The sequence below is a fragment of the Erinaceus europaeus genome, chromosome 18 (assembly GCF_950295315.1).
Source record: "Erinaceus europaeus chromosome 18, mEriEur2.1, whole genome shotgun sequence".
Classification (NCBI taxonomy): Eukaryota; Metazoa; Chordata; class Mammalia; order Eulipotyphla; family Erinaceidae; genus Erinaceus; species Erinaceus europaeus.
In genome coordinates, this window is record NC_080179.1 from 15601713 (window position 1) to 15625404 (window position 23692).

Below are 23692 nucleotides of genomic sequence, written 5' to 3' on the forward strand. Positions count from 1 at the left end.
AGGAAAACAAATCTAAAATTTGCATTTAAAAAAGTAATTTGTCAGGGGATGGGGGCGGGCAGTAACGTACCCTATTAAGTGCAAGGACCCGTTTGAGCCCCCCACTCCCTACCTTGCAAGTCTGCAGATGTTTGTCTAACCCTCATGGAAAGAAAGAGAGTAAGAAAGAAAGGAAGGGAGGAAGAGAGGGAGATAAAAATAGCCACTGGTAGCAGTGGTTTTGTAGTGCTTGACCTTCACCAAGCCTCAGTGAAAACCTTGGTGGCAATAAAAAAAAAAGTAACTTGGCAGAATAGGTATATATATATTTTTTAACCAAAACACTGTTCAGTTCTGGCTTATGGTGGTTCAAGGGAACCTGGGATGTTGGAGCCTCAGGCATGGCAGTCTGTTTGCATAACCATTATGCTATCTACCCTCTGCCCAGAATAGGTATTTTTCACATCTTTTTTCAAACTTCATTTTAGCTTGATTTTCAAATGTTGCTTTAAAATGTTAAAGTATTATATTTCTTTGAATTTAAAAGTTTCTTTCATGTTAATATTTTATAAAACATTGTAATTATGAAGTATGAGAATAAAAAATATTTTCTCTATTCAGGAAATTCAAGCATTGGAAGAATTTAGAGAAAAAAATCAGAGATTACAAAAATTATGGGTTGGAAGATTTCTTCTCTACTCGTTAGTACTGTATCTGCTCACACTTTCAATTGTGTGGCTGTGGTATTTTCCTGATGAATTTACAGCAAGACTTGTTATGACACTCCCATTTTTTGCTTTTCCATTCATGTAAGTAAATTGTTCTTCTTTTTTCCTTTTATTTATAAAAAGGAAACACTGACAAAACCATAGGATAAGAGGGGTACAACTCCACACAATTCCCACCACCGGAACTCCATATCCCATCCCCTCCCTTGATAGCTTTTGTATTCTTTATCCCTCTGGGAGTATGGACCCAGGGTCATTGTGGGGTGTAGAAGGTGTAAATTGTTCTTTTTACAGCCTTTCTTTTTTCTGATTATGTGGTTATAATATATTCTGTCTTTTTATTATGAAATAAGTATTTCACATGGAGTAAATTTGTATGTACATTTTGCAGTTTGAAAATTATTTCTTTTAAATAAAGGTACAACAACTATTTTAAACATTAATTTACAATCCAACATAGCTGAGGAACGTGGCCAGTGACATTGGTGATGTGACTGCATAACCATCTTTTGTGATTTTTCCATTAGTTGTGTAGTAGGTGTTTTGGGTATGGAGTGGGCATTTCAGTAGGGTTAGATAACAGAAAGAAAAACTTCCCCAATTATTCTGAATATCTAAAATTTATCCAGACCTACTTTTCTTTTTCAGTTACTGCTGTAAAATAATTGTTTTTTACTAAAGAAATATATAGTATAATATAGGGCATGGGAGATAGCATAATGGTTATGCAGATTCTCCTACCTGGGGCTCCAAAGTCCCAGGTTCAGTTCCCCCAACACCACCCTAAGACAGAGCTGAACAGTGCTCTGGTGTAAGAAAAAAAGAAAAGGGAGTTGGGCGGTAGCGCAGTGAGTTAAGCACACATGGCGGGAAGCGCAAGGACCGGAGTAAGGATCCTGGTTCAAGCCCCCGGCTCCCCACCTGCAGGGGAGTTGTTTCACAAGCGGTGAGGCAGGTCTGCAGGTGTCCATCTTTCTCTCCCCCTCTCTGTCTTCCCCTCCTCTATCCATTTCTCTCTGTCCTATCCAACAACAATGACAACAACAACAGCAATAGTAACTACAACAGTAAAAAACAAGGGCAATAAAAGGGAAAATAAATAAATATTAAAAAATTTTAAAAAAAGCAAAGAGGTATATCTTTCTTAGCAGAAGATAGATCTTGGTTGAGAATTTTGTTAGGCAGTTGAATAAAAAGCAGGCTCACATAATCAGCAAACTTACGTGGGTACCAGCTTTGTAGATGCTGGAGTATACTCATGTATACAAAATTTCTGACTGCAGATCTTATATACATTAAATAGTAAGTAGGATGAAAGTTAAGGGGAATTTGATGTATATTAATGGGAATATTAAATACTCTGAGGTGTATGCTGGGGTTCAGGAATGGGCCTCTGTATTAATTTCCTGTTGTTGCCACAAATTTAGTGGTTTAAGGCATGCCCCTTTTTATTTATTTATTTATTTTAAGTGTACAATTCCTTAGACTAGAGGGCCAGGTGACTTCATTGGTTCTTCACTTTAGGGTTTTACAGGCCTAAGTCAAGGTGTCAGTGGAGTCTTATCTGGAGTTTCTGGGAAGAATCTTCTTCGCGACTCAAACAGGTTGTTGGTAGACTTGCACTATATCATCTGACTCTTGGCCTGTCTTTGAATAGAGAAAGCTCTGCTTTTAACAGGACTTAAGTGATTATGTAATACCCATCAGCATAACCTTCCTGTCTTAAAACAGATGAGTAACAATTAATTCTAGCTGCAAAGTCTCTTCATAGCTGTTATCTAGACTACTGTTGGTATCACCGGAGGGTGACAATTTTAGGGAAGAATGGGCGAAAGATGTTGCTGGAATTCTGCCTACAGCCTCCCTGAGGAAGTGATTGAGCTTGAGACATGAAGGGTAAATACGAGTAATAATAATAATGGTTGTGAATGGTGGTTAGTATTTTAGGCAGAAGGGACAACATAGTTGAAAGGTCTGTGAGAAGATAGAAAGAACACGGTGAACTTAATGATGTGCAGGAAGGAAAATTTAGGCTGAATCGTATAGAAAAGACTAATGAGTTGGGTAAATGATATTTCTCCTGGGCCTTCAAATCCATGGTAAGGATTTTTAGCTCTCAGAGTTGTGGGTAATCATTGAAAAAGAATTTAAAAGGAGTGATCCCATGATCATATCATTATCTTGAAAATACCACTGAGACTACAACATGGAAACCAAATTAGAGGGAAATAAGAGTCGATCAGGAGCAGCAAGAAAAAGCAAAAAAGGTTTTTATAGTTGTCTAGAATTGTTTGTACGTGAGTGGTGGTAGCAGGGTTGAAGAGAAGCAGGTGGACTGAATGAAGTGAACAGATGGAGAGACTTAGGAGACCGAATTGAAGTCTTATCTAGAGGCTCTTGGTGATTGCTTGAATGGGAGGTGTTAACTGAAAAACGAACAGAACAAACTTAGATTTTAAAAAAATTGACCAGAGAACTTACTGCTCAGCTCTGGCTTTTGGTGGTGCTGTGGATTGAACCTGGGACCTCTGAGCCTCAGACATGAAAGTCTGTTATGTAAGCTGCTATGATATCTCTCCAGTCCCATACTTACTATTCCCCCTGCCCCATACTTAGTTTTTTTAAGGTAAATTTATTAAAAAATTAAACTGACAACTTGAGTCCAGGATGAACTCAAACCTGAAACAAATTCTTACATTGCTTTGAGAGAATCAGGATGGGGTTTTAGTGTGGAGATCTTATATAACGTATATACATGTATAAAGTATCTAGGGGATTCTACAAGGTAGCATAATCTCTGTATTGAGGTGACCAAGCATGGTCATTTTATTTTATTTTATTTTATTTTATTTTTTTCTATCCTGATAACTTATTCTTTTGGGAACTGGAGTTGGGTGTCTTAGACCTGCTGTTTTTTGTGCCTTCATGACTGACTATCATTGTACCTGTGCTTCTTCAGAGTCAGGAAGTTTGGTGTATGGGCTTTTCATAGGAGCAGAACTTCTGTGTTCTGACATTTTTTTTGGCTTACACATATATTTCCATAGAAGATGGTGGGTTCAGGCTGATTTCATTGACAATTCATAGTTTCTTCAGTTCATAGTTTCCTTCACAGAGGTGAAGGAAAAAAGAATTGCATCAAAGATAAAATCCAAGTTTTGACTTGGGAAATTGGATTGAGGGTGGTTATTGCAACGCGTACCCTCAGCCCTGTACCTCCCTGGGTGGTAGTTATTTATGTAAATAGGAAGCTGTGAGGAGGAGGTTTGGAGACCCATTGAAACAAAAAAATACTTGTGTTCTTTCCATATAAAGCTACCAAGTGAGATGGTTAAATAGGAATAAGCTCAGTATAGATATTTAAATGGGAGATAGAACTTAGGGGTTAGGAACATTTGAATATTGATCAAGGTCACCATTTGTTTATTCAGTAACTTTTGGGTGCCTGCATTGTTCTAGGTATAGGGCTCCTTACTGTCAGTTGAGAAAGTAGCAGAAAAAGCCCTGCTCTCATAGGGCTGATATTGGGCTGGGCAAAGAATGAGAGGGAAGGGCTATAAATAAAGCAGACAGGTGATGTGATAGAGAGGCCCGTCTAATTTAGGGTGACTGTGGAAGACCTTTCATGTTGCCTTGCTATTTGTCTTGAGAACTAAAGTATGAGCCAGAACTTGATGAAAAGAGCTGGCAGTTTATGGAAACTTATTTTTGTGTACGGTATATACGAACACATATAACCACAGGGAGGTGTATGAAAGTATCATTGCCAAAATAGCTTTTTTTTTAGCTCACTTTTTAAAAATTATTTATTTTCCCTTTTGTTGCCCTTGTTTTTCTATTGTTGTTGTAGTTGTTGTTGATGATGTCATCGTCGTTGGATAGGACAGAGAGAAATGGAGAGAGGAGGGGAAGACAAGAGAGGGGAGAGAAAGATAGACACCTGCAGACCTGCTTCACCACCTGTGAAGTGACTCCCCTGCAGGTGGGGAGCCAGGGCTTGAAACCAGTAGCCTTACTCCAGTCCTTGTGCTTTGTGCCACATGTGTTTAACCCGCTGTGCTACTGCCCGACTCCCCAAAACATCTTTTTATTAAAAAATATTTTATAAGAGAGAAATATTGCAAATACTACAAATAGAGAACCAGAACCCCACTCTGGCATACACAATGCCAGGGATTGAACCCAGACCTCAAACATACAAGTTCTGTGCTCTATGCACTGAACCACCTACCTTGAAACTAAAAAAAAAATCCTACTTGGTATCTATTTCCATAGAAAATACATTTTCTGACTATAAATGTTTTGTACCTAGTTGCAGAAAAAGGTACCTCATGTAACTCTTTACGCTACTTCTTTTTTATTTATTTATTATTATTTTTTTAAATTTTTTTAATTTTTTATTTAAAGGATTAATGAACAAAAACATAAGGTAGGAGGGGTACAACTCCACACAATTCCCACCACCCAATCCCCATAACCCACCCCCTCCCATGATAGCTTTCCCATTCTCTATCCCTCTGGGAGCATGGACCCAGGGTCGTTGAGGGTTGCAGAAGGTAGAAGGTCTGGCTTCTGTAATTGCTTCCCCGCTGAACATGGGCGTTGACTGGTCGGTCCATACTCCCAGTCTGCCTCTCTCTTTCCCTAGTAAGGTGTGTCTCTGGGGAAGCTGAGCTCCAGGACACATTGGTGGGGTCTTCAATCCAGGGAAGCCTGGCCAGCATCCTGGTGGCATCTGGAACCTAGTGATTGAAAAGAGAGTTAACATATGAAGCCAAACAATTTGTTGAGCAATCATGGATCCCAAGCTTGGAATAGTGGAGAGGAAGTGTTAGGGAGGTACTCACTGCAAACTCTAGTGTACTTCTGCTTTCAGGTATATATTTTGCAGTAGTTTATGGATACGTGTGCACATAAGCTCTCTCTCACAGAAACTGGTCGTATCTAGGTTATGGGACTTTGTTAGAAAGTGATCCACCTGAGATGAAATTAGAGTGTACTATAAAAGGAAAGGTCTCACCCGAGTAATGAAGCTGAAGGGTTGTCATTCCACACGTGAAGTCTCTGGATACAGTCTGAGGTGAAGCATGTTGAGGTGGCAATCATTGCGTTGGTTAGGTTGTGATCGGCGGATGCAATATTATTTGGTTTGGATTGGGAGATGCATACGGGAAAGTGGGCCGTATCCAAGGGTTCCAGGACTGGGGGAAGTAGGGGCTCTGTAGTGGAGATGTGAGGTTCCTGCTGTAATTTGATCAGGTCCTGCTTTTAGTTTCCCTTTCAGATCTTCTTAGTCAGCTTCTGTTGATGACTGGGATCATCCCATACTCATCTTTTATCTTTCTGATTTAGTTCACTTAACATAATTCCTTCTAGCTCTGTCCAAGATGGGTCAGAGAAGGTGGGTTCATTGTTTTTGATAGCTGCATAGTATTCCATTGTGTATATATACCACAGCTTTCTCAGCCACTCATCTGTTGTTGGGCACCTGGGTTGCTTCCAGGTTTTAGCTATTATGAATTGTGCTGCTATGAACATAGGAGTACACACCTCTTTTTGGTTGGGTGTTATGGAGTCCTTGGGGTATAACCCCAGGAGAGGAATTACTGGACCATATGGAAGGTCCATGTCTAGCCTTCTGAGAGTTTTCCAGACTGCTCTCCACAGAGGCTGTACCAATTTACATTCCCACCAGCAATGTAAAAGGGTTCCTCTGTCCCCACATCCTCTCCAGCATTTGTTGCTGCTGTCCTTTTTGATGTATGCCATTCTTACAGGAGTGAGGTGGTATCTTAGTGTTGTCTTAATTTGCATTTCTCTGACAATCAGTGACCTAGAGCAGTTTTTCATATGTTTGTTAGCCTTTTGGATCTCCTCTGAGGTGAATGTTTTGTTCATTTCCTCTGCCCATTTTTGGATGGGGTCATTTGCTTTTTTGGTGCTAAGTTTGCTGAGCTCTTTTTATATTTTGGTGATTAGTTTCTTGTCTGATGTCTGGCATGTGAAGATCTTCTCCCATTCTTTGAGGGGTCTCTGTTTGTTTCATAGTTTCTTTGGATGTGCAGAAGCTTTTCAGTTTGATGGAGTCCCATTGGTTTGTTTCTGCTTTAGTCTTCCTTGCAATTGGGTTTGATTCATCAAAGATGTCCTTGAGGTGTATGTGGGATTTACGCTACTTCTAATGGCTGTCTGCAAAATGTGGTCTGCAGGGTTTGCTCTTCATGAGACATGACAGGGTTTTTTTTGGTGGAGCTGGAGCCTCATACATGTGTGATTTTACAGCTCTTGGGCTAATTTTTTAATTCATGTAGACACAGATAGATGGAGGGAGAGATACCATAGCATTGTGTGTGTTTGTATGTGTGTGTACACAGATAGATGGAGAGATACCACAGCATAGTGTATGTGTGCGTGCATGCGTGTGTGCTTGCCCGCCCCCAGTTCTATGGTACTCCTGTTTGGTGTTGGGGTTTCAACCCCAACTGTGCACATGACAAAGCATATGCCCTACCCGCTGAGCTACTTTCAATCCCAAGACAGTTTTTTTTTTCGGATGTGTGTGTGTGTATGAGGTGGGTTGGGGTCAAATCATATACTAATTGTTTTTAAAAGTAGACTTCTACAGGGGAATAAGAAAAACCCACATAATAACAATAACCGTATAAATGATTATTCCCTCAGTAAACAGAATAAAATTAGTCTTTATTTATTTAAAAAGATGTCTGTAGTTTTTTCAGCTTGACCTCTTCTATTTTAGACTTTATTTTTTTTTACATGAGAACTGCTCAGCTCTGGCTTAGGTGATTTGGGGGGTTGAACATGGGATCTTGGAGCCTCTAACATAGAAGTCTTTTTGCATTAACTATTAAGCTCTCCTCCCTGCCATTCTCTGCCATTGTACTATGAAGCTTCACTATGTTACTGTGTATTCCTCTGTCCTGTGTCCTCTACATCTACAGTCGTGTTTTTTGATTTGTCATGTTCAGATCCATTTCTCACTTTGTCTCATTCACGTTTGTGACCTGGCTCTCAACAGTTGCAGCTTCTATTTCAGTGAGCTCTTGACTTTTGGAAGCACAGACCAGTTACAAAGAAAAGGATTGTCTTTCTGATTGATGACAATCAAAAAAGCATGAAATAAAATGCAACAGTGTGAAAAGTGATTATTGTGGTAAATAGAAGTTTTACCAACGACCATTTCTTTGGTTTATAACGTAAGCTGTTACCCAAGCTTACTTCTTTTGGACTTTCATCCTTTACAAATAGAAGTACTGAAATCTGTACTAGGGTTTTTCTTAAAGAACTGGAGACAGTAAGAAGGAACAAAAAAACATGCTTTTTTTTAAATTTTTTTTTAACTTCACTGTCTACATTGATTACAGAGCTTACTTTATAACTGCAAAAAGTGATTGTTGCTCAAATGTCTTTACTGACCAGAGAGGTCATGGACCTGATTAAGACTGAGCATAGAATGATTCCAGAATCATTTCCAACACTTTACCTCTTTTTTTTTTTTTCCAGCTATTACTGAAACTTAAATTGTAATCTGAATACTGAATTTAGTTTTGTAAGAGTCAATAGGTTATGTATGCTCCATTGTGAGAGAAGGTCATGCTACAGTTAGGATTGTGGCTTTCTGGCCGATTAGCATTTCCTTGTTTACATATATATAAATTGTTTTATATTTATTTTCTCTTTTGTTGCCCCCCCTTTTTTTAATTGTTGTAGTTATTATTGATGCCGTAGTTGTTAGACAGGACAGAGAGAAATGGAGAGAGGAGGGGAAGACAGAGGGGGAGGGAAAGAGAGACACCTGTAGACCTGCTTCACCACCTGTGAAGTGACTCCCCTGCAGGTGGGGAGCCGGGGGCTCGAACTGGGATCCTTACACCGGCCCTTGCGCTTTGCGCCAGGTGTGTGCTTAACCCACTGTGCTACCACCCGACTCCCGTTTACTCGTATTCTTAGTAAACAGTTACTAAACTTTTGTTTCTACCTTTGTAGAACACACTTGTACATTTTTTTTTACTCATTTTTACTTATTCTCGTACATTGTAATCCTCTAAAAATGTTATTCTCTTTAAGATCATTTCAAGACCAATTATTAAATGTTGGCCTTAGAGATTTAGCTATATTAATCTTCTGTGCTTGTCTTCTAAAATGAGACTATAAGGGAAACAGTTTAAGCAAAGGAACTGAGAAAAGTGGTCATGTCCCTGATTCTTCTTATGTGTTCTTATTTTTCTTTTATTAAGAGCCATTCAAGGATAGGCTTTTTTTTTATCTTTCCATCTCTAAATTTCCTCTCTCTGTCTGCCACTGTTTCAGTGAGTTTTGCATGGAAAAATGGTAGGAAGCTTCTCTAGTGTGTTAGGAACCTTGAGAGTGAATAGACTCTTCTATGTGCATCTTCCTTCTCATGAGGACCGTGGGCAGTGTCTTCTTCAGTGCTTGGGAAGGTGTCGCAGTACTTTCTATGTATGAATCTGGTGCTAGCTATTTGGCATGCTTATACCATAATAGTAAGTCATCACAAATATGGTAAAAGTGTTACTTTTTTTTTTGAATTTTTAAAAAATATATTTATTTATTTTTCCCTTTTGTTGCCCTTGTTGTTTTTTTATTGTTGTTGTTGTTGATGTCATCATTGTTAGGACAGAGAAAAATGGAGAGAGGAGGGGAAGACAGAGGGGGAGAGAAAGAGAGACACCTGCAAATCTGCTTCACCACCTGTGAATAGACGCCCCTGCAGGTGGGGAGCCGGGGGCTTGAACCGGGATCCTTATGCCGGTCCTTGTGCTTTGCGCCACATGTGCTTAACCCCTGCGCTACAGCCCGACTCCCAAAAGTGTTATTTTTTTATTGTTGCATAACACATTGTCCTAGAGCTTAAAAGAACAATTAAAACTTAAAAACAACAATTGTTTATTGTCTCTCCCAGTTCCAGTGATAGGACCAGCATGGTTGGGTGGTTCTGGCTCCAGATGTTTTACACATAAGCTGCAGTTAAGTTGTTGGCTTGGATTGTCATGATCTCAAGGTTTGACCAAGGCGGGATCTCACACACGTAGTTGTTGGCAAGGTTCACTCACTGCCTGGCTGCTTGCCAGAGACTTCTGTTCCACGCCATCTGGGCAGTAGAGAAAGACAACAAGTCAGAGGAGACTTAAGATAGAAGCTACAATCTTTTATAATTCAATCTTAAAGTGACTTCAGTATTACTTCTATATACTACTGGTCCATACATACCAATACTGCCAAGAGAGTACTATGCAAATATGTGGCTATCAGGAGACAGTTTGCTGGTAGACAGACTCTGCAAAGTAGCAATATGATATTTCAAGTATCAGAGCTTCCTTTCATGCTTACTGTCTAAATATATACTCAGATAGAATTTATTTCTTTAAAGTCATGAATTATTTTTGTATAATTATATCTGTAATGTTATGTGGGAAAAGGTATTTTATTTTATTTATATTGAATTTAAGAGAAAGCTGGGCATGTCTGAGATGAGGATAGTTTTCTTTCTTTCTATAGCATTTCATATGTTGCAACCAGTGCAACACATAAAGGATTAGTGTTATAAAATTTTTGGAAGGAGATTTCTTTTTTTTTTCTTTTTTATTTAAGAAAGGATTAATTAACAAAACCATAGGGTAGGAGGGGTACAATTCCACACAATTCCCACCACCCAATCTCCATATCCCACCCCCTCCCCTGATAGCTTTCCCATTCTCTATCCCTCTGGGAGCATGGATCCAGGGTCATTGTGGGTTGCAGAAGGTAGAAGGTCTGGCTTCTGTAATTGCTTCCCCGCTGAACATGGGCGTTGGCTGGTCGGCCCACACTCCCAGTCTGCCTCTCTCTTTCCCTAGTAGGATGGGTTTCTGGGGAAGCGGAGCTCCAGGACACATTGGTGGGGTCTTCAGTCCAAGGGAGGCCTGGCCGGCATCCTAATGACATCTGGAACCTGGTGACTGAAAAGAGAGTTAATATACGAAGCCAAACAAATTGTTGAGCAATCATGGACCCAAAGCTTGGAATAGTGGAGAGGAAGTGTTAGGGGGGTACTCACTGCAAACTCTAGTGTACTTCTGCTTTCAGGTATATATTTTGCAGTAGTTACGGATACGTGTGAACATATGCTCTCTCTCACAGAAACTGGTGTATATCTAGGTTTTGGGACTTTGTTAGAAAGTGAACCACCTGAGATGGAATTAGAGTATACTATGAAAGGAAAGGTCTCACCCGAGTAATGAAGCTGAAGGGTTGTCATTCCACACGTGAAGTCTCTGGACACAGTCTGAAGTGAAGCATCTTGAGGTGGCAATCGTTGTGTTGGTTAGGTTGTGATCGGCAGATGCAATATTATTTGATATGGATTGGGAGAGGCATACGGGAAAGTGGGCCCTATACAATGGTTCTAGGACTGGGGGAAGTAGAGGCTGTATAGTGGAGATGTGAGGTTCCTGCTGTCTTAGGGTTCAAAAAGACAATGGATAGTTAATGTTATCATCACATTATTTGGTAATTGGGTTAACTTTGAAAAGTCCTTTTGTAAGGGTTTGCTGTACAGTACCCAGTATCTTGTATATAGCTGTGCTATTGGTTGCTTCTGATCTACTTGGTCTAGGCTTTTGAGAGAGTCTGCATATCAAATACACAGCCTATATATTAAAAAGATTCAGTTTGTGTTTTGAAAAACTTCGAGACATACAATTAATTTTCCCCCTCTCACATTAATTAACTAGTGATTTATATGACTACATTTTACTAGGAGTGTACATAAACACCATTCCCACCACCAAAAGACTGTGACCCATCCCTCCCACCCACTCCCACCCCCCACTGTCCCAGGAAGCTGCATGTCTACCCCTCACCACAGGGTTTTTACTTTGGTGCCCTACTTACAATTTGGTCAGGTCCTGCTTTTAGTTTCCCTTTCAGATCTTCTTCCTCAACTTCTGTTGATGAGTGGGATCATCCCATACTCATCTTTATCTTTCTGACTTAGCTCACTTAACATAATTCCTTCTAGCTCTGTCCAAGATGGGTCAGAGAGGGTGGGTTCATTGTTTTTGATAGCTGCATAGTATTCCATTGTGTATATATACCACAGCTTTCTCAGCCACTCATCTGTTGTTGGGCACCTGGGTTGCTCCCAGGTTTTAGCTATTATGAATTGTGCTGCTATGAACATAGGAGTACACACCTCTTTTTGGTTGGGTGTTATGGAGTCCTTGGGGTATAACCCCAGGAGAGGAATTACTGGATCATATGGAAGGTCCATGTCTAGCCTTCTGAGAGTTTTCCAGACTGCTCTCCACAGAGGCTGGACCAATTTACATTCCCACCAGCAATGTAAAAGGGTTCCTCTGTCCCCACAACCTCTCCAGCATTTGTTGCTGCTTAGAAGGAGATTTCTAGCTAATAAGTATTTTTCAAGTATTTATTTGAAGGGAAGATTTTTTTTTTCTCTCTCTAGATTCTTTATTCTTTTTATTCATTAGAGCAGATCCTTCCAACGTTCAATAACGGGGAAAGGATAGCAGCTTAAATTTCTATAATGCTCACGATTTGTTAAAATGCACTTTTCCTTAATGCATGAGAATGGACCCATTTTTGGAGTTGATGCTTACTTAGTAAGAAGGAATTCCATAAAAATACCTCTAGGGCCAGGCCATGAGACTCTGAGAGTGATGAATGCTGTGGTCTTTATATAAAATGCACTTATACAAAGATGGTTTTGCAACTCAGGAGAATCTTGAGAGGGTCTATGAATTTTAGACTGAGAATTCTTTTTGAAAAAGCCCAGGTAGACACTTGGTGTGTTCTAAAAGATCTTTTATTTCCAAAATGAAAAGTAAAACAATGTACCTAACTCAAATTGGAAATATGTATTTATTTTTATTTTAATAAAATAATTTTATTTTAATATTTTTATTTCTAATTTTGTTTGTGTGACTTTTGCTTCCTTGTAGCGTCTTGAGCATAAGGACAGTGCTTATTTTCTTCTTTTCCAAGAGGACAGAAAAAAACAGTAAGTTGAGTTTTTTTTTAAGTATTTATACTTTTATAAGTATTTGTGTTGGTTTATAGTTGAAAGAAAAGTTGTGATTTGCTATTGTAATGAGATGCCACTCTAGTAAATAGAATTGCTCACTGTGAAGCGTAAGAACGGTTATGGCTGATCAAAATGGCTTTATTTGATTTATTTTTGATTTGTTTATTTAGAATTTTTACATAAGACAGTTCATTTTAATCATGAAGCCGTTTATTTAAACCTTATTTAAAATTTATGGTACTGTAGAGTGAAATACAGTGCCATATCATTGATTTGTTTTATTAACTTTTCTATTCTCTCTTTTAAAAAAATCATTATGTTGGGGGGCTAATATTTGACAGTCCAGTTGTTATATGGCTACAGTTTCTCATCTTCTCATGATAGGTGTCTGCACAACACTCTTACCCCCATGTTGGCTCCTTTTCTGCCATCATGCACTCAGACCCCAGAGTCCCCCTCAGCTCCCTTTCACCTCCCACCCTACACCCCTCCAAAAAAAATAAATAAATAACATGTAGACAGACTCCACTCTGCATTTGCTCCTCTCTACCTCTTGTGTGGCCCTAACAGGGATTCCCTAGATGTCCAGGTTTTAAGACTATAGACCCGATTGGTTCCTGACTGTCACATTGGAAATCCTACTTCTACAAAGGTGGGGCTGGAGAACTCTCAGGAAGAATAGAGTGGCCACAAGTTCCTCTTCCTCTTTCTCATTCTCCACTCCAGGACATAGACCAGCACGCAGACTTCCTTCTTTTATTGCAATTTTTCAGAGTCCAAGTGATAGGGCAAGTTTTGACAAACATTTTGGGGTAAATGGAGGGCAAATTATTGTCAGTGCTCATACCCTGCCATTTCTGGGATATCTAATTAATATTCTGAACAGTTAGTTTAGTCTGAAGTATTTTAATATTTCTAAATTCCATTTTAAAAGAAACTGAATTCAGTATCTGAAACATATGGGCAAAGATATCATAAATTAAAGTTAGGAAAGATGTTAAATTAGTGTGAGTGGTTGGTGCTGATTTTTCTTTTCTAACCTATATATTTTTAAAATTTTTCTTACCTAACTTAATGGGCTAGGATCCAGTACAGTACTGAATTGATGTGAAGTATGCTTCGGTTCCTGATTTCAGCTAAAAAACTTTTAATTTTTACCATTGAGCATGGTGTATTTTAAATATTCTTGATATATATATATATATATATATATATATATATATATATATCTATCTATACACACACACACACATATATACATATATATATATATATATTTACCAGATAAAGGAAAATTTCCAGTGATATTTAGTAATATAATAAAGACAAGCAGATCAGGAAGAAGTTTAAAACAATTATGTTCTTTAATCTTTTGGAATTAGCAAAATAGTGGAGTTATAAGAAACCTTAAATCCTTGGGAAACAAATGCCTGAATTTTTAACTTGTTATAGATATATCAGCATGTGGTTATTATATAAAATACTTTTTTTTTACTTTAACATTTTATTTCAGGCTAATTTTAGAAAATTTACTGATTCCTCTCGATAGGTATTACATAGACATTTAGAATAAATTGTTATGTAGCCAAACATTTATTTTAAGCGTTAAGACAGACTATAAGTTTCGTATTACTGATCATGTCCTTATTTTTTGTTGTTATTTTATCTTCTTTGTTTTGTAAGATGAAATTACTGTAAATCTAAAGTAAAGGTTGGCACTTTGTAACATGTAAGCCTATTCTTGCCTACCACCTTGAATACCTTATAAGAATGGTTATTAAATGTGAAAATTGTAGAAAAACTATTTTGTAGCATGTTAAATTTTTATATTTTTATTGAAACAAAGCCATACTCATTCATTTATGAATTGGCTGTAGCTGCTTTCATTCAAATCGCAGAGTTGAGTCATTGTGAGAGACTGTGTATAGCTCTCTAAACATTTCAGAAAATTGTGGGACACAAGACAAATTACAGAAATGCAGTTATGGCACTGACAGCATTTAAAGGGCCATGTGTATTGCTGTAGTGTGGCAGTTTACTTATTTATTTATAAGTGCAAACTTACCATGTGAAAACTAGAAGAGAAAATAAAATTTTGAATGTTGCATTTTTAGGACACACTGGTGTGTGGGCTATTTTGTCAAAACTCAACATGGGTTATTTTAATGATATTGTAGCTGGGCTAAAAGAACATAATATACATTGATATCACCATGCTATTATGCTGTTCTCAGCTCAGAAAAATAGTGGTCAGGAAAAAATATACCGAGTATTTAAAATGGGATAGCTTATTACAGGATTTCTCTATTAAAATAAAAAGTGAAAATGGAACTTCAGATAAAGTGAGTTTCTGAATGACTTATATGTGAAGCAAGGAAAGTCATTTACGAGTGACTGGTGAGTTAACTAAAATGTGTTTGATTGCAGTAGCTGTACAAATGTGTCAAGAGAAAATGTGCTTATTTAAGATTAGTAGCCTTTTGGGAAGAACAGTCACTTGAAGACTTGAGACCGCTGCCTGCAGTGTAGTCAGTTGGCAGATGACTTCACGTGATGTTCCACGACTCTTCTTGAGTTGACAGATGTTACCGATAACTACTCAGATGTACTTGATTTAAGGATTCAAAACTGAGTCGGAAGTGACTGAAGAATCAGCTTTCATGAAAGTCTGTGTTGAACAACTCCAGGAGAAATTATTTTCAAAGAAGATAAATAAGCATGACTTCAGTACAAACTCAAGTGGAATCAGATACAAGTTGTCCTAGAGCTTTGATAGCAAATGTGTGAAGCAGAGACTTTACTGGATTAATTTCCAAAACTTGTCTGTAAGGTGTTTAAAATCAATGGTTACTCATTGTATTTTTAGACAGCAGCTACTTTCCAGAGCAGATTCGAACCCATCATGTGCTACTGAATTTTATGTGAAGAAGCAGATAGTGAAGAATTTTATGTGTAGAAGCAGATAGCCTGATCTGTCTATGCCTCTGTCAAATAACGATTTGATGACTTAGCAGTGGTAAAATTTTATTGTTATATTTTTAGCTTAGGCCCCAGATTGAAATTTTTCTAGAGAGAAGAATTACTTCCAGTTAAAGTGAATGTTGATTGCTTTTGGAAATTAGCTTTTCCTGCAGACTAGATAAGAGTTTTTAATGAATTCAGCCCAAAGTTGCAGAGCAAAACAAGACTTTCATGTGAAACTGTGACTGTGGTAGAGCCCTTTAGTAAACAAATAACATTGCAATGACAAATGAGTTTTTAAGTGTTCTATAAAAAGTTCTCTTTCTGGAGTTGGGTGGTAGCACAGCGGGTTAAGCCACGTGTCGCAAAGTGCAGGGACTGGCATGAGGAGATGGGTTTGAGCCCCCAGCTCCCCACCTGCAGGGAAGTTGCTTCACAGGTGGTGAAGCAGATCTGCAGGTGTCTATCTTTCTCTCCCCCTCTGTCTTCCCCTCCTCTCTCCATTTCTCTCTGTCCTATCCAACAGCGACATCAATAATAACTACAACAATAAAACAAGGGCAACAAAAGATAATATATATTAAAAAGTTCTCTTCTGTTTCTCTCTGGTCTATATGCCTCTGTAGCGTGTATTTACCTCTTCTCTATCATTGTCTCATTAAACACTTAATTTTGTCTCATTAAACACTTATCTCCCTAAAAAGTACATAAAAATAAAAGTTAAGTAAGGGGGGGGGGCTTGGGAGGTGGCACACCGGGCTGAGAGCACACATGATAGTGTGCAAGGGTTCAAGCTCCCACTCTCCACTTGTAGGGTAGAAGCTTCACAAGTGATGAAGCAGTGCTGCAAGTGTTTCGTCCTGTCTCCCCCTTCCCTTTCAACTTCTATCTCCACCCAGAAAAAAAATATATATGTGTGTGTATATATATATGTACATATATCAATAAGTAAGATGTAAAAAAAGAGTTAAAGTAAGAAAGTAAGATCTCCATTCTCACACAAGTTTATAGCAGCTGCATTATCTGGGCTCAAGCTACTGTTCTAGCTTTTTGTAAAAACAAACAGAAAAATCTCAGTGAAAGGACTGGCAAAATAGCTCACTTCAGTCGTGTGCTGCTTTGCCATGTGCGTGGCCCAGGTTTAAACCCTGCCCCCAACATTGTGGAGGAAGCTTCATGTTGCGCACTCTTCCATGCTCTCTCTCTACCTGCACCTCTGTGCACTGGAGCAAACTTTGGTGCTTTGATGTCTTACCATCTGTCTCTCTTTGTCTCTATCTGAAAAAGTCTCACCAGAGTGGAGATTTTAGAGAAACCTTGAAATAAGAACGTTTTAGGGGAGTATAGGAAAGGTGGCTCACTTGGTAGAGTACACACTCTACCAAGCATGGGAATCCAGCGAGCTGCAGGAATGGTAAAGCTCATCCTGGGAGTTGGGTGGTGGCGCAGCGGGTTAAGAACAGGTGGCGTGAAGCGCAAGGACTGGCTAAGGATCCCGGTTCGAGCCCCGGCTCCCCACCTGCAGGGGAGTCGCTTCACAGGCGGTGGAAGCAGGTCTGCAGGTGTCTATCTTTCTCTTCCCCTCTCTGTCTTCCCCTCCTCTCTCCATTTCTCTCTGTTCTATCCAATAACAACAACATCAGTAATAACTACAACAATAAAACAAGGGTAACAAAAAAGGAATAAATAAATACATATATATTTAAAAAAAGCTCATCCTGTCTTTTTCTTCCTTTCTGCCTTTCACCCTGTATCGAAACAAAACAAAACAAAACAAACAAAAATATTCCATCAGGAGTGGTGGAATCATGCATGTTTGTGGCAAGAAAGCAAAACAAAGTTTGCTTGATGTATTTTATGTATATAATGTGGCATATTATTTTCTTCTGCCTGAATATACTAGTATCTGATTTAACTTTTATTTAAATTTTGTTTTGTAGATGAAGCATTGGATGATTTAAAATCCCAGAAGAAAAAAATAGTAAGTTAATTTTTATTTCAAGTTAATTTATATAAAACTAAATTAAAAATTGATTGTTTGCATGTTATAAGTAATGGCTCTCTAAGGAATAAGTATTCTTTTAGCCAGCATTTTAATTAAGGAAAATAGTGAACATATTACTAGGCAGTAGTAAGAAGTTGGATGGACATTTGCAATGTCCATGGGAGGCTAAGTCATTGCATCCTATTTGAGGACTCAGTCTTCTTCTAGCGTTTGCCCTTCTTCCGTAGCCAGTCAACAGCGTCAGGTTGAGCCTGATGTAGAGTTTCGAGACCTCCTTTGAATCTGGAGAAGTGGCAGTCGTTGACTATGTGGGTCATAGTCTGTCTGTAGCCGCAGTGGCAGTTCGGGTCGTCTCTGGCTCCCCAGTGATGGAACATAGCGGCGCACCGGCCATGGCCTGTTCGATAGCGATTGAGGAGGGCCCGATCATAACGTGCTAGGTCAAAGCCGGGTTGACGCTCGCAGGGGTCTGTGATGAGGTGTTTGTTCTTGACCTCAGCTGACTGCCAACTGTTTCCAAGAGTCTGGAACAGAGAAGTTCAGTGTAGGTGTAGGGGACCAGATTGGGTGACGAGACGTCAAGCGTTGGACAGGGTGGGCGAAGATATCCGCGTATATTGGCAGGTCCGGTCGAGCGTAGACGTGGGAAATGAACTTAGATGATGCCGTTCCCGACGAATATCTGGCGGGGCGATGTTGCTAAGAACTGGCAGCCGTGGAACCGGGGTGGAACGGATGGTTCCAGAAATTATCCTCATGGAGGAATATAATTTGGAATCAACCAAGTGGACATGGGGGCTACGGAACCATCCTGGGGCACAGTATTCTGCAGTGGAATAGCGTAATGCCAGAGAGGATGATCGTAGTGTGGCAGCGCTCGCGCCCCATGAGGAGCTGGCCAGTCTTGCAATGATGTGATTCCTCGCACCCACCTTTGCTGCAGTTTTTATGAGATGTTCGTGAAATGACAGAGTGCGATCGAGAGTAACGCCAAGATAGACTGGCTGGGCTTCGTGCCGGATTCTCGTATCGCCAAGCTGCACATCTTCTTAGGACTCAGTGAGACAGAGTATTTCAGGGAAGACTGAGAGCCTGTGGAAAAGTGATACAATTTTGTGAGTTTTGCTTGTTGTTGACAATATACTACTAGTATTGAAAATTATATATATATTAATATTTATTTTCCCTTTTGTTGCCCTTGTTTTATTGTTGGAGTTATTATTGTTGTTGGATAGGACAGAGAGAGATGGAGAGAGGAGGGAAGACAGAGAGGGGGAGAGAAAGACAGACACCTGCAGACCTGCTTCACCACCTGTGAAGGGAACCCCCTGCAGGTGGGGAGCCAGGGGCTCGAACTGGGATCCTTACTCAGGTCGTTGCGCTTTGTGCCACGCACGCTTAACCCACTGCACTACCGCCCGACTCCCGAGAATTATATTTTTATGTTATCCAGCAGTGCTTGCTGGCATTTTCAGTGTTTGAATATTCATTATTGTCTACAGAGCTTTGTAAACAGTTTAATAGAGAATAACATGGCAAGAAAAGATGTCACTAATACTATAGAATAATTCTTTTTGAAATCATAAAATGATATAAAATCTGATTTAGTAATAATGATACTGATTTTCAGTAGCAAAATCAACCAAATTCAAGATAGGCAGACAGTATTTTTAGTATTATAAAAGTTGAGTTTAATCAATGTAACATGCAATAATTTGAAGATTTTTTGAGCACATTATTATAAATTTGACTTAAGTCTGTGTAAAATTAAGGTTTTTTTTTTTTTTAAGGTATCGAGTATCTGTTATGAAACTAAGATAAAAATATTGGATAGGGCAATCAGTGCTTTGTTTTATTTTTAAATATAAATATTAGGGGACCTGGGCGGTAGCGCAGCAAGTTAAGCGCAGGTGGCGCAAAGCGCAAGGACCGGCATAAGGATCCTGGTTCGAGCCCCTGGCTCCCCACCTACAGGGGTATCGCTTCACAGGCGGTGAAGCAGGTCTGCAGGTGTCTATCTTTCTCTCCCCCTCTCTGCTTTCCCCTCCTCTCTCCATTTCTCTCTGTCCTATCCAACAATGACAACATCAATAACAACAACAGTAATAACTCCAACAATAAAACAAGGGCAACAAAAGGGAATAAATAAATATTAAAAAATTAAAAAATAAAAGCAGGTCTGCAGGTGTCTATCTTTCTCTCCCCCTCTCTGCCTTCCCCTCCTCTCTCCATTTCTCTCTGTCCTATCCAACAATGACAACATCAATAACAACAACAGTAATAACTCCAACAATAAAACAAGGGCAACAAAAGGGAATAAATAAATATTAAAAAATTAAAAAATAAAATAGATATAAATATTAAATATTTATGGAATTATTTTTCAAAATCAATAAGAATTTGACATTAATCCTATGTTAGTATCCTTTGTTTAGTGTTCTGTATGATGAAAAGTCAATATCAGGTGGAAGTAATCTCATCAAAATATATAATCTTGTCAAAACAGTGATTTGAAATAAACAACCATGTGTTTATTGTTTTCAGTTAAAAAATCCACAAAACTTAGTATACTAGAAAACTAGTCTTTTATCATTTAGTAGTACATATATATATATATATATATATTATAAATTCAGGGTAATTTATAATTTAGGGAACCTAAGAACCCAATTTCTCTCTTGTCAGCATTACTGTGTTTGATAGCCGGAAACACTGCTTGTTTTCTGAATATCTGAAGTGTCACTGAAGGTTGTGTTACGGTGTCAGATACTATGACAGCCTTTCCCCCTGTATTTTATGTGCTGTGAAGAGATTTTTATGTATTTGCTTTAGGAAAGAAGAAACTGAGTTAACAGACTTGCTAAGGCTTTCTGGTTAATAAAGAATGAAGATGTGCTTTGAGTACAGATATTTTTCTTCTTTTTTTTTATATTTATTTTATTTATTTATTCCCTTTTGTTGCCCTTGTTGTTTTATTGTTGTAGTTGTTGTTGGATTGGACAGAGAGAAATGGAGAGAGGAGGGGAAGACAGAGGGGGAAAGAAAGACACCTGCAGATCTGCTTCACCACCTGTGAAGCAACTCCCCTGCAGGTGGGGAGCCGGGGGCTCGAAATGGGATCCTTATGCCGGTCTTTGCTTTGTACCACCTGCGCTTAACCCGCTGTGCCACCACCCAACTCCCTGCCGTACGTAGTCTTATTCTAGAACTTTCTTGTGTAAATCAGTAACCACTAGCTCCGTGTACTTTTAAAGATTTACATTATTTAAAATGAAATAAACGACAATCCAGCTTCCCTAGTTGCACAAGGAACATTTTTAGTACTCACTACATTTTAGTTAGTAGCGACTGTATTATGTAGCCGTAAACCATTCCCATCATTACATAAACTTGATTGCCACAACATTTGTCTAAAACATCAAAAATTAATTTGTAGGGATCAGAGTTTCTGTTCTTTGCTATTCCATGTAAATTATGTTATTTTGGGAATATATTTATATCACACCCTCTCTCCAGCCACATTTATATTTTTTCTCCCCCAACCCTAAAGTGATATTGTAAACATTTTCTTTGATGAGAAAAATTAAACTTGCTTGTTTTCAGAATTTGTCATAATTTTGAAATAGTGAAATGTTTTAGTTTCTCTAGACCAAGATTAATAAGTCTTTTATTAAAGCACCAACTTCTTAAATGTTAAACTGAGTTTTTAATGAGGAATCTGTTAACTATTACTATGGCAGTATATATATATTTTTATAATTTACTTATTTATTCATGAGAAATATAGGAGTAGAGAAAGAAACAGCCATCACTCTGGTATCTGTGCTGCTGGGGATCGAACTCAGGACCTCATGCTTGAAAGTCTAGTGCCTTAGCCATTGCACCACCTCCTGGACACACTATATACATATATGTTAAGGCAGCATATTTTAAGCTTTTTTTTTTTTTTAACATAGTAAATGTGTTCTGTGCAGTATTTAAAAGTAAATGAACTTTGAAATAAATATGACATTTAATGAGTGTAAGTGGCTGTCAGTGGTCACTGAGAAGGAAAAGGTCCCATTCCAATTTTTTGCAAAGGCACTTTATTCTATACACTAGCTACTTGTCATAACTAGGACTTGTACTAAAGTTAAACTTTAAAAAAAAAAATAGTTAAACTTTTTCTGATATTGGGCATAACTGCTAAAATGATACTTTGCCAGTGATTACTTTTTAAATTAAATCAATGTATTAAACCATGAAGTGATTTAAGTGCATTGTAAATAAAATGCTGTAATAATGAAGTGGTTTAATGACAGTCTCTAGTGTGAGCAAAGAACTCAGTAAAATTTTTACTTAAATCCTTACTCTGTTCAGTTTTTGGCCCTCTAAAGTTGTTTGAGTCTAAGTATAAAGGGGCCGGGGGAGCTTCAGCTTTTAAAAGTCATTTGAACAAATTCGATGGCTGTTCTCCCAGTTAGTGAATTTTCATTGCATTTGCAGCAAGCTAATTGCTTCTGCTAATAAATAATCTAAAATCGATGCTGACAGCAGCTAATTGGCACAGAGATTTTATTTTGTAAAGCTCTCGGCTAACGACCTTCTTTAAATTAATAGCATTAAGTGCTATGAGGAAATAAATCTGAGGAATTGCCTGTCATTTGCTTGTCATGTCTAATAACTTCCAATAATGATGGCTGATAGATTTTTGCACATTCCATTATTGAAGTTGGTGCATGTAATTATTCTCCTCATTATATGTAAACAATTAGCGATATTTGGTATTTCCTTTCAGTAAAGCTGTTATATACAAATAACACATTAGAGGTTGGAAGCCATTTTAAAATCTGGATTTTAATTATTTGAATGTAGGAAGTCTTTAATGCTATCTGGATATATTATATGCTGGCTGTTTATTTGAAGTCTTGTACTCAGACACTTTTGAATAGGACTTGCAAAATAAGTAGTGTGTGTGCTTTAAAATGTGATGATTTATGGGAATTTTTGTTCCCAGCTTGAAGAAGTCATGGAAAAAGAAACTTATAAGACAGCCAAATTAATTCTTGAAAGGTTTGATCCTGATTCAAAGAAAGCAAAGGTAAGATTGTAATATCACTTTTATTTTATTATAAGTTGCACATTGCAATAGGTCACTGTAATAACATATTGTAATTGACAGGAGTTTGAGCCACCATCTGCTGGAGCAGCTGTAACTGCCAGACCTGGACAAGGTAAATAACTTTGTAGAAACTGCTGCTGCTGTTGGAAAGATCCATATTTACCCAAGTGAGTTCAAAAAGAGTGGTAGAGGTGTATAAAAGCTGACGTAGAATGCTTTTATGTGAATTTGTGTGTGGTGATTTGGGATTTGCCTTGGAGTGGATGGCAGTATGTTTATTTTGATTTTATAGGATTATGTTGATAAGATATTCAATGTCTGTTGATTGAATAGAATTGGTTTTAATCTTCTGAAGTTTAATTAACTAGTGATGTTTTGGAAGATTTTCTACCTTCAAATAAGGGTCTCTGTTATTATAAAAATTCTTAGGTTTTAACAGTTTATTTTTGAAGAAGATAAATGATGACGTTTGAAGTTTCTTGTAAGATAACGCATCTGTTTAGAATGAGAATAAAATAATGTAGAAATGAAAAAATCGACACTAGTGCTAGAATAGTGCTATTCTTTCTTTTTTGAAATTGAATTGGCAGATTATTAGTTAAAATCACTATTATGGTATTAAGTGTTCTGTAAGATGTTTAAAGTTATTATTTTAAATTAATATTTATGTTTAACCAGTGCACTGCTCAGCTGTGTGGTGTGTGGAACTGAACTTGGGACTTTTTAAAAAAATTAATTGATTAATTAATTAATTTATTCCCTTTTGTTGCCCTTGTTGATTTTTATTGTTGTAGTTATTATTATTGTTGTTGTCTTTGTTGGGTAGGACAGAGAGAAATGGAGAGAGATAAGGG

At 38.1% G+C, this 23692-nt stretch overlaps 1 protein-coding gene across 7 annotated transcripts in view; it reads left to right on the forward strand.

Moving 5' to 3' along the window:
- The window catches only part of LNPK (lunapark, ER junction formation factor), a 67040-nt gene that overhangs the window by 13664 nt on the left and 29684 nt on the right, over positions 1-23692 (forward strand). For all 7 annotated transcript variants that reach the window (XM_060177666.1, XM_060177670.1, XM_060177668.1 and 4 more), the window contains 5 exons: positions 601-788; positions 12689-12747; positions 17673-17713; positions 22734-22817; positions 22899-22950. In XM_060177666.1, coding sequence (XP_060033649.1) covers positions 601-788; positions 12689-12747; positions 17673-17713; positions 22734-22817; positions 22899-22950 — 424 coding nt within the window. The remainder of the gene's footprint in view (positions 1-600; positions 789-12688; positions 12748-17672; positions 17714-22733; positions 22818-22898; positions 22951-23692) is intronic.